Source organism: Leuresthes tenuis, unplaced genomic scaffold (assembly GCF_036924035.1).
Source record: "Leuresthes tenuis unplaced genomic scaffold, fLeuTen1.0.hap1 SCAF_24, whole genome shotgun sequence".
Taxonomy (NCBI): domain Eukaryota; kingdom Metazoa; phylum Chordata; class Actinopteri; order Atheriniformes; family Atherinopsidae; genus Leuresthes; species Leuresthes tenuis.
This window is the reverse complement of record NW_027325378.1, coordinates 2,873,347-2,885,464: the sequence shown is the minus strand read 5'-3', so window position 1 is coordinate 2,885,464 and position 12,118 is coordinate 2,873,347. Positions and strand designations below refer to the sequence as shown.

At 41.5% G+C, this 12,118-nt stretch overlaps 1 protein-coding gene across 4 annotated transcripts in view; it reads left to right on the top strand.

The window, feature by feature from the left end:
* The window catches only part of asap1b (ArfGAP with SH3 domain, ankyrin repeat and PH domain 1b), a 71,427-nt gene that overhangs the window by 29,297 nt on the left and 30,012 nt on the right, over positions 1–12,118 (top strand). For all 4 annotated transcript variants that reach the window (XM_072378442.1, XM_072378440.1, XM_072378441.1 and 1 more), the window contains exons 7-11: positions 2,920–3,005; positions 4,353–4,428; positions 6,025–6,111; positions 6,760–6,860; positions 7,136–7,205. In XM_072378442.1, coding sequence (XP_072234543.1) covers positions 2,920–3,005; positions 4,353–4,428; positions 6,025–6,111; positions 6,760–6,860; positions 7,136–7,205 — 420 coding nt within the window. The remainder of the gene's footprint in view (positions 1–2,919; positions 3,006–4,352; positions 4,429–6,024; positions 6,112–6,759; positions 6,861–7,135; positions 7,206–12,118) is intronic.

The window sequence follows — 12,118 nt, the reverse complement described above, 5'->3', positions numbered from 1 at the left end:
TAACTTATGTAATATCCCCCTGTAAGAATATTTTTACCCCTCTGAGTGGTAGCTGGTATGATGCTAACGCTAGTTGCTAATCGGTTTAGCTACAGTGATTAGCGATGCTAGCACAAGTTTCCTCTGACAAGTTCTCTGCCAGTTGAGGCAAATGAAAGTTGTGAACATAACACAGCAGGTGCTGCAAACTACTTCCAATTAAATGATGTGAAATCATGCTAAAAAAGTGAATCACTGTTGCTAAATTATACTTTGTGCGAATTAGCATCTTTATAACACCATGATTTAGCTTGACTTCTTGTTTGTGCTAACCTTTCACATATGTTTGCTTCTCTCCCACTCTGAGTGGTCAAGTTACTTGTGTCATAATACGACTAAACGTTGCCTAAATTGTTTCTAGTCATTTTTTAAAAATATAGTCACTAAAAGATCTAAGTTACTGAACTCTTAAATCTGTGTTATTAGCTGTGAATTTATTAACCGGTATCATTACCCATAGACACAACATAGACTGTTCATGACTCATTTCAATGCATTTTAAGCTTCTTACGTCGTTCTACCTTTTTTTACGTTTGCAAAGAGGTAATAAATCAACTTTATTGGCTTTAACTCAGTTGTTAAAGCACCCATTGGTCATCTGCAGTATTAGTCTGAGTTATGCCATCAGCCTCTGCAGATATTAAACTTCTGAAATGAATCGGATGCCTTTTAGCTGATAAAACAGTTTTGTTAAGAACAGTTCTGTTTAAACATCCAACTCTTGTAGAGCGACCCCTTGTTTTAAAAAGCTGAGCATGAACCAGAACAGTAACGCTGTAAAGAGAAAGCCAGACACTGAACTAAGCTTCACTGTTCGCCTCAGTTTGGAGCAGAGAGGCATGTGGATTGTGATATTTATCTGAGTCCTCTGCATTGTTGGGACATTGCATTTAAAACACTGCCATAACGACCATTTCTGCATAATTTCAGAAGATCTACCCATCATTCACTTCATTATCTAGTTCCGCTGCCCGCTTCCAAGAACGACTCGTATCTCCCGCATCACATTAACACCGGCTTCCTCTTTTGTTGTCTTCCGCAGTCCCAGACTTGGTTTTACATTTCTTTTTCGTGCACTACTGCCCAGTTTCACTCTGAGATGCCTCACAGCACTGCATGAGCACTTTGGACCAGGGCAGACACACCTTTGTGGTGTTGGCCTGTCTGTACTGACAGTATTTTCATCTATGGAGGCTTCCAGAATAAAAAGATAACTGTTGTGTCTCTGCACATAAATGATCTGTTTAAGGCTGAATACCGATCAGCGATGAGGGCAGAAATAACGTGAATTAAATGAGAATTTATTACTTATATGATCACTCTCAATCTAGAATATATTATTCATATTACACATCTTTGCATAAAAGTCATCTTAAAGATTCAGATGTTTGAACAGTGCATCTCAACAAGCCTTCGTTTTTCTCACTCTGATTCGGTTTATCTGTGCATGTAGAGGCAGGGACCCATGTGGCGGGGAGTTTGTGTGGGCTGCTCACCACAAACAAAGGAGAAGGGGCTAAATAGATGTGCTGCACAGCTCTACAGTGGAAGAAGACGTTGCTATATGATACAAGCTCACCTCCCATCCAACCCACTCATTCTCCCACCCATGCATTCAAACCCAATGCTGCATCCATTCTTGAGAGGTTAATTACATTAAATAGCATTAATATCTTTGATTGCAGCAAGTTTGAATTCACAGAGTTGTTTCAGTGTGATAAATATTGGACTAAAACATTCGTTCCCCTTTAAATTTTTCCTCATTTTATAACTTTGTTGACCTAAAGTGGAAGATTTGTGTCTGTATTTTGAAGCTATAAACACAGAATCTTCTCAACCAATTAAAAAGAGCCAGAGCCCAGACAAATCCTAAATCAACAGTCATTAATGCTGGAAATATCGGTGCTGCTGTTGTTGTGTGCTGCAGTCAGTGGTACAATCTGTTCATCCCACTTAACCTCATTTCTCTCTGCTGCCTGCACTCTGGCGCTCTCACACTCTCCCCATGTTACTCAATCACCAGATTACTGGATGCTCTCACCCTTTTCATCCTACACTGCCAGCGGAGGAGTGTGGAAAGGCACGGCTCAGCAGGCTGCATTATGTTCTGCTCAGACACGGCAGCAGTGGCTGCTCATTCACACAAAAGGGTTCAAACACGCTCATGCGGCAACGCTTTTTCCCAAAAAACTGAAACCACACGAGGCCCAGACAAAATGCGGATAATCCCCCGTCCCACAGGCACTGTGGGGAGACAAAGGGACACACACACACACACACACGTACTCATGCATATGCTAACTCGCATGCTAGCGCTCATGATATAAGGAGCAAATTGAAACGAGATGTTGGCGTCAGAGACCTCAGACAATAGATTAAAGCTGAAAATGGTCTTTAGCTGTGACTCCTTGTAAATCTGGGTGGATTGGCTCGCTGTAGGATTACAGATTATCTTTTATTTGTTTGGCGGTTTGAAGACATTTGTTTTGATTCCTCAGACACCAGAAAAGGCTCCTCCTCTGAAAGCTCCTTTTTTTTTATAACGTAATTCTCTTCCCATCACCCCTTTGAAACTTAATTTAGATCAAGACTCTCTTACTCTGCAAGGCATGTTCAGTACTGTTTACCATTCTGGTCCCACTCAGTGTCTGCACAGTGTTGGCCTGAACATCAAAGGCTTCATGAAGCATATGTGCCCTCAGATGAGATTATCATAATGCAAAGTGCTCATATTTGGGCCGTCTATGGCAGAGTGGAAGCCCTCTCTGTCTGTGCAACTGCTCTGCCTGGTTATACCTCATTAAAGCCTAAAAATCCTTTTACCATAGCCTGAATTTCAGCTCATGGCTGAACTCTGCTCCTCTCTTCTTCTTCTTGCAGTACCTGATCAAAGTAAATGAGATCAAGACCAAGAAAGGAGTGGACCTCCTGCAGAACCTGATTAAGTATTACCACGCACAGTGCAAGTAAGTACCCCCGTAATCCCCCTAACCCAAATGTGAAGCACCCCCCTGCTGCGTGCATCACACCCTCTCACACGTTTTTCACAACAACTTCTTTGCAGCGCTTGATGTAATTATTTCCTGTGTGACTGAGGGTGCTCAGCTGTGCAGCTCTCATGAATCTTCACAGCTCATCACACTGATACGTTCTGACAGCCGTGGGTTTGGCGGGTAAATAACGCCGGTGCTATCCTCGCCAGAACCGCAGCTCAAAGCGGCCCATGACAGAATGACAGATTCCTCTCCATGCGTTGCTATGTCCTGCCATAACAGTGCGACAAAACAATACACTTCCCTGCTAATCTGTTCAACCTGGGCCTTGACGGATAGAAGGGCCGCTGCGGTGATGGATTAGCAGCATTAGGACGCCGGATGGAGGGCTGAGGAAACTGACTGCCCACATCTTGAGAGGAAGAAAACAGCTCAAACTGAACCACTTCAGTCGTGTTTATAATTAAGAAACTTGCAGATGTGAAACACGTTTTTTCCCCTGATAATAACCACAATTAAGTATGTAAGTTAACCAGAAATTTGTATGCTGTCATAGGTACATGGCTTTTCTCAAGTTATGAGTATGAGATCATTATGTTCAGCTTCTTTTGAAAGCTTTTAATGGCTTCTAATACCTGCCCCCAAATGATCTAATTCCTGCAAGACTCTGTCACTATAATGAGTTCAGCTAAAGTGGCAAATAAGATGTAGTCATGACCAATAGTCTGGCTGAGTGTCAATAACTGGATTTCCTGTTAGCAAGTCGGTAAAGAAGACGTCAAGGGTGGATCCTCTTCTGTTACTGCGGCACACAGACATTTAGATCCTGACACTCTGCAAGGTCAGCAGAGCTGGGTGGAGTGGGAGGAGAGAAGTGGGAGCCTCAGTGCAGTGGTTGGAGGAGAATGAGAGCGAGACGAGGCAGAGAAAGCAATGAGAAGAGGGAGAGAGATGTATGATCCAAGAAGAGGGGAGGAGATAGAGAGGAGGAAGGTCATTAGTGGTGATTTGCGGTCACAGAGCTTCATCGAGGTGTGTGCCGCTGACAGATCGGTAATGGATTTCAGGATGTGCTAAACACCTCTGCAAATCTGCCAAGTGCTCGGCCAGATAGGATTTCAGAGCCAAGAGCCAAAGGTGCCAAAGGAGCTCGAGCAAGCTGAGCTGTACGTTAAACAGAAACGGCCCCCATTTCTGTGTGTGCGACCTTCACAAAGGCCAGAAGGAGCACATGACATTTCTTAGGTAGTGCCTCCCACAAATGGCTGCTCTGTGTCTCGGTGAATAACTGTCCCTGCATTTCCCATCTCTGTTCTCCAGTTTCTTCCAAGATGGCTTGAAGACAGCGGATAAGCTGAAGCAGTACATCGAGAAGCTGGCAGCTGATCTCTACAATGTAAATACTCACTCCTCTTCATCTCTTATGCTCTCTGGGGGTTTTTTCTGCCCCTGCAGTTTGTTTTATAGCTTTTTGTGCACGTCAGAATGAGTCCATGATGGGTTTAATTATGTAAATAACACAGTCCAAGCTGATCCCAGCCTAAGCTTGCTGTGATATTTCTGAGATGGCCTGAGAAATAAATCTGTTTGTTTTCTCTGTAGTTTTAAAGGATGAGTCTTAAGACACGAGTTTTGCACTTTGAGGCAGTCTTTGGGGCTTTAGGGGACCTCAGTCTGCTCTTTCACTGGCCTGAATCAGCAGTCTTCTGCTCTTGGCAGCAGGCTGGGATCCCCCTTTCCATCCATCTTTTTTGGGCGATTTGTAAAGTTAACCGACGTTTCGGCTCGACTCTGCCAAACAAACCAGGTCGAGCTCTGCTTCCTGTCCCCTGGTTGCACGTGCACCTCTGTGATGCTGCTGCACTGACTCCCATCTATACACTGAGCTGGTTTTAAGACATTTGAGACACAGGATAGTGAGTCAAAGTTTTCTATGCATCACATTAACGTCTAAATCTGTGGAAGGTTACCTCCTGCTTACCTCCCTTTGCATCATGCATACTTTGTGGCTTGTTTACACCTGAAACAAAGACTGAACAGTGGTCTTGCACTGTGCCATCAGTTGACAAACAGGTAGAGCTAGAGTTGGACCATAAAGCTGAAACTGAGCCTTTAAACAGACGTTTTGCAGCAGTTTAATGAATGAAAAGAGTTTTGTGTCTGTTGAAGATTGGGTTGTTTAAACCTATTCCAGTAGACGTTAAATAGGCATAATATGGGATATATTCTACATTTTCTCTTAATTATGTAATGAAAAAGCTGAAGATCAATTTTCAGTAACTCATAAAGGTTCGTAGATTTGAATAAAACCGACTGGAAAAACATCTGTTTGCGTGCATTACATTCAGTTATTAGAAATGCAAATTTAACACCCCGTCACAGTCAAACTGCTTCAAACCTGCACTGATCAGACTGTAGCGTAACAGAAAAGATGTGACCTTAGCAACAATGGACCAGAATCGCCTGGAAAGAGATCGTTTCACTGGTCCGATTGCTCCCAACAAACGTGATTTTGCAGATTTAACGAGCCACCAGGTGCTCTATCAGATGCAGTTATGTGGACTTCTGTGTTCAGTTCTTTTCTAAATCCAGCAGAAACGCAGTGACTGAGGTCTTAGAAGCTCAGACTCTGGATGATCTGAGACTACAGCTGCACTCAGCCTGCAGGAGAATCAGGTTTATTTTCTGAGGTCATTTAAAGGTCATTTGTCCAGTATCTGCGCTTCCGAGCTATCGATTCCTCCCATCTTTGCCCATTCAGAAACGTCCTTTAACCTCCCAGCTCCACCCTGCTGTTGAGCTCCCAGACTGAGACACATCTGTAGAGATGAGAATCAGATCCTGTGGTTGTGTCCTGGCTCTTTAAACTCAACCTGGAAGCAGGCTTAATGATTTAGGCTGACTCAGCAAAGGAAAAATGAGGTCGAAGGTCGTTTTATTAGCACATTTAGCAGTTAGCTTTTCCACTCACTGTTGCATTTTCTCTCCACAGATCAAACAAACTCAGGATGAGGAGAAGAAGCAGCTGACTGCCCTGCGAGATCTGATCAAGTCCTCCCTCCAGTTGGACCAGAAGGAGGTATGCAGGTCAAACCCAGCCAACACACACCTGATCCCCTTTGGTTTCACCAAACACTTCCTCTCACTCTGGCCAAGCTGGAGCTTGTCTCCTGCAGCAGGGAGCGAGTGCCCAGTGCTGTACCATGCTGGTAGCCAGTGTGTGGTAGGCTTTGCTGGTGACCAGTGTTGTGCCTCACTGGCTGCTCAGTGGAGAGCCGCTCACTGTGCGACCCTCACTCCTTTTCACCCCCTCGCTCACACCTAAATGTAGCTTCGAACAGACACCTGTCTTGTTAGCACCACTTTCAGATTGGCTTTCAGGCACACGACACACTCTTTCACACCCACCGCCTAAACCGTAGCCAGATCTTTCACACCTCTCCCCTCTATCTCCCTCTTCTGCCTTCTGCTTGTCTGGAATCAAGTCTAGAAGAGTAAGTGCTGCTGCATGTTGAGCATGCTGTGGTTGACAGTAGAGTGGTTTGACCCTGTAGGGTGTTGCAGAGCATGTCCTGTAGGCTCTTTAGTTTTCCTCTTGGTGCTCGCACCTTGTTTATGACCACGGCCCCTTCACGTTGGTGTTGGCGTCCCAGTTGCATGTGTTTGTCCAGCTGCTTCTCGGCTGCTGGTGCTCCAGTTGTTGACTGTGTCTCTGTGGCTGGCACAGGACTCGCAGAGTAAGCAGGGCGGCTACAGCATGCACCAGCTGCAGGGAAACAAGGAGTTTGGAAGTGAGAAGAAAGGCTACCTGCTGAAGAAGAGTGACGGGTAAGCTGGGATTATTCAAAATGATTGATTGTTTATTTGTAAATGGTATGATTGCCTTCCATGTGGGAGATCTGGGTTCAAATCCCCTGCATGAAGGGTATTACCTCCAGTAGGGGTCCTTAGGCAAGACCCCCTTACCCTACCTGTAAGCCGCTTTGGATAAAAGCGTCTGTTAAATGCATAAATATAAAGATAAATTATATGTGACGTTAAAATGTAATGATCAGACCGAGAAGAAAGACATCCCATTCACTAATGCCTGCTCCCCCCCACAGGCTGAGGAAGGTGTGGCAGAGGAGACAGTGCTCAGTGAAGGGGGGCATCCTCACCATCTCTCATGCCACAGTGAGTACATGCACACACGTGCACACGTGCGCACACACATGCGTGTGAACTTGCTGACCCTCAGGAGCGAGAACATTGCAGGGAGGGTTTTTTTTCTCGGGCTTTTCCAATCTGCAGGCTGGCAGAGTGGAACTGACAAAGAAGGGTTGCCATGGTAACCCCTCTTCCATGCCTCCCCCCCCCCCCCCCCATCCCTCGCTGCCTGCTGCGCCGCGGTGACTCATCTCAGATGGAGATACTGTATAAGCTGCACGTCTTCAGCCTTGTGCTGCAGACGCAGTTCACCGGGAGGTTTTTCTCCAGCACTGGATTCATCTCTTGATTTATTCCGTCATGTTGTTGGTCATTGGTTTATAACCCGCTGCAAAGCCTCAAACAAAGACAACAACTGGACTGGAGGAGGGGAGGGGGGGGGGGGGGGGGGGGGGGGGCTTAGCTGCATCAGGAAATCCAGCTGGTGACTTAATAACCAGGAAATGTTGAAGTTGAAATCTTTTTTGCTCCATTTTTACACAGATGTTGCTGTAAAAGATGAAATCATCTGATCCGAAGTATCGTTTGATAAATAATTGATTGACTTCTTCTTCAATAAGGAAGCTTGTCTGATTTACGTTTCAGATGTGGTATTTTGCTAAGAAAAGCTACAGAAAAATGATTAAGAGTCAGTTTTTGGTAAATTCTTAACAATAAAGAGCAAATATTTTCAATTTGTTGACGCTGAATCAGCAGAACTCAACATTAGTGCCCAATTTAGGCTTGGATGAACAGCTCTTATATATTTGCAGAAAGTTCTTGGATGGATATCCTGCATGTGAAGAGTTCAAAGAACCTCTGGAAGTTACAGTCACCACGAATGATCTAATCTCCTGTGGTTGTGTCGGTGCAAACGACTGATTTGTTTCTTATTCAACAACATGATGTTGTCCTCTGGTTCATTTCACACATTTTACATTTCTGAATTACTTTCAGCTGCTCTCACAACAAAAACCATCCCATGAAAGCAGACTCCTTGCATCTCGGGCTGTAGCGATACACTAATCTCACGATACGATACACGGCATTCAGCCAACGATTCGATTCGATTTAATACACATCATTTTCTGAAAGATCTTAAAGGGACAGTGTGATTTGTCACTGATTGGACTGGTGGTCCGACCTTTGACCCGGAAGGACAACACCGCCAGACAGAAACAAACAAACAAACATGTCTTCAGACTCATGTTTATGTTGTGAATATTACATCATCAACCTGCTTGTTTTACTTGCTAAATACCATAAACACAAATCCAAATTCTCTGATCACAAACCATCTTTTTTCATTTTTGAGAAGGAGCTCAAACAATAAATTACAACAATCCTACATTCTATAAACAGAAAAGCATCAAAACCACTGAGTTATGCACTTTATAACATTTTTATTAACTAATTTATCACTGTTTTGTATAATGAGCCCCCCCCCCCCGGCATTGTTTTGTATTATGTTAATGTTCTGTGTTTTCACTAATTGTAATGTCTGACTTTTCATTAAAGTTTGCATAAAAAATTTTAAAAATGCTGCTAAAATACCGATAAAGTATTTAAAAAAGAAAGTTAAAAAAAAATCAATACTTTATCGGGAAACAAAATATCGATATATATTGCGGTATTTTTTTTAATTTTTACATTTTTTTGCAAACTTTATTGAAAGGTCAGACGTTACAATTAGTGAAAATATGATGATGATGTAATATTCACAACATAAACATGAGTCAAACAATACAATAAATTACAACAATCCTACGTTCTATAAACAGAAAAGCATCAAAACCACTGAGTTATGCACTTTATAGAACATTTTTATCAACTAATTTATCACTGTTTTGTATAATGTGACCCCCCCGGCATTGTTTTGTATTATGTTAAAGTTCTGTGTTTTCACTCATTGTAACGTCTAACTTTTCAATAAAGTTTGCAAAAAAATTAAAAAAATTTAAAAAATACCGCGATATATATCGATATTTTGTTTCCCGATAAAGTATTAAAAAAAAAGAAAGTTAAAAAAAATCAATACTTATTTGTTTTAATTTTTTAATTTTTTTGCAAACTTTATTGAAAAGTCAGACGTTACAATTAGTGAAAATATGATGATGTAATATTTACAACATAAACATGAGTCAAACAATACAATAAATTACAACAATCCTACATTCTATAAACAGAAAAGCATCAAAACCACTGAGTTATGCACTTTATATAACATTTTTATGAACTAATTCATCACTTTTTTGTATAATCTGACCCCCCCGGCATTGTTTTTATTATGTTAATGTTCTGTGTTTTCACTAATTGTAACGTCTGACTTTTCAATAAAATTTGCTTAAAAAACATAAATAAAAAAATCAATACTTTATCGGGAAACTAAATATCGATAAAATCGCTCAGCCCTACTTGCATCTGAGGCGTTTAGGGACCAGTCTGTTCAGCCTGTATGTTAAGTATTTAGGGGACAACTTACATTGCACTGAATAGGCATTAAACTAGTATTTCAAACACACTTTAAATGTAAGAAAAGTGTCTTTAAGTTGCATCTTCTTGCTTTAGATCAAATAAAATAAGTTTCCCTGCACCTCCTCTCTCTTGTACCTCACTTATGTTGATTGGATGCGTTTCTCATCACTTTCTAACGTTTGTTTTTCATATTTCTGATGTAAATCACACGTCTGTGTGGCCGTACTGTGATAATTCCAATCAGCTGAAGCGTAGTGGAGCAGCTGTTTTACAGAAGTCTGATCAAAGTTTGAATAAAAACCGGCAGCAAACACTACTTACTTTACGTTTTATATCCTATGAGAGGATCCGACTGACTCGGGGGCCTGAAGGGAGACTTCTGCAGTTGGATCCTGCTCTAATTGTCAGCTAAACATCAGCATGCTGTCACAGCCAGTGTTTCAAAGCACAGCTGAGCATCCATGTGGGAATATAAGCATGAATATAAACGTCATGTTGTGGCCTGGGTAATAAATGAGATGTATCAGCAGTGTTTGGCTCTTTGAGAGTGAAGCTAGTTTGGTGTCCCTTGCTTCTTTTAGGGGTTTGTCTCCTGCCAGGAACCATCGTAAATAGATAATCGTCGTCAGTGATTTGCTTTGTTAGATTAAAGTTGAACAGAATAAGTTAAATGGATGATTGAAAAGCGTTAGCTGTGTTTTCAGGCTGCCAGCATCCTGCTAAGTTAACTCTTTCTGTTCCACTGGTGTTTAAATGGCTGCTGGAGCTTATTCACCAGCTGCAGCTCAGCGGGAGGAGGAGCTCCGTCCATCCTTCATGATGATGAGACGTTAGCCTGTGCATTGTTACTGCTGATAGTTGCTGTTTCTATTGGTGCTGCCTCTCGCTTCTTCTCTGCTGCAAAGGTTCAGAGGAAGCGGTTTCAGACACAAAAGGAAAACATTTTCTTCTGCTCAGTTCTGCTCAGTTCTGCTCAGGGCCACTCTGTCGTCATGCTAGTGCTTGGAATCGTTTCTATCTGTGTGAGATGGCTTTGCCAGGCTTTTCTTCAGCCACCCTGGCAGCTGAACTCTGGGTGACTGCAGCTGACATGGCAGGCCGCCAGCAGGCCAGCCCGGCTCCAAGGCCCGTCTCGGCCCGTTAGCGTTTCATTAGCACGTGCCCTGGTCCCTCCTCTGCCCGGATGCTGGCAGGAGGCGGTGCTCAGTGCGCCAACTGGGGCCATTATTGCAGCCAAGCCATCAGAGTCTGTATGGGGGCGTCTCGAGTTCAGCTTTTATCTGTGTGACAGTTCTGAAGCTCATTTTGCTCTGTGTTGAATAACTGCAACAACGATTGATCACTTTCAGCTGCAACTGTGCCGATTAAAACCATGTGATGCCGTCACCATGTCTGCCTTTAACCTTAAAATGTTGGGTTTGGGCTCTTTGCTTATTGAATTATTTATGGCTCTGTTTTCGGCGCTGACCAACAACAGTAACTGTCAGAATAACTACAGAAAGATTGTATGAACAGTGGCAAAGGGTGTAGTCGGGATCACTTTCAGAGCGCTTTGTCAGCTCGGACAAAGGCTTCACACGGTTCTCTCATTGACTGGAGAATAGATTGAAGCTAAATCCTGTAGCCTACTTTATTAATGTTGGGTTAGTCTTTCCTGGCTGCTGCTCTCTTGAGATAAATGATAGAGCAGGAAAACGGTCTTTCCTACCAGCCACCATATTGGTAAAAAAGTGTCAAATGACCTGTAATTCAAGAAGCTTTATTTATCACGAGGGAAACTGTTGTGCAACAGTTATGGAACAAGGGGGAAAGTACTAAATAAAATAAAAAAATTAAAAAATATATAAATAATATAAATAAATAAAAATATAAATAGATAAATAGAATAGAATAAAAATATAAAAATACAAATAAATTAAATAAATACATAAATAAATAAAATATAAATAAAAAATATATGAATAAATAAAATAGAATAAAAATACAAATAAATAAGATAAAATATAAATAAACAAAAATATATAAATAAATAAATAAAATAGAATAAAAATAAAAAATGAAATAGATAAAATAGCATACAAATATAAAAATACAAATAAAAAATTTTAATAAATATAATATAAATAAATAAATAAAATAATAGAATGAAAATACAAATGAATGAATTAAATAAATAAATACTAAAATATAAATGAATATAAATAAAATATAATTAAAATATGAATAAAAAAAATAAAATAAAAATATAAAATAAAATAACACACGGCCAAACGGTCTTTGGCTCTGATCTGGTCTCTGAGGATAATGTGAAACTGATGCGATGCACATAGATGCGTCATGAAGATTTGTTCTCAAAAGAAGGTAATTAAGAAGTATTTCTTCAGAGGACAGTGAAGGTTATTCGGGAAAGTAAAGATTATATATGT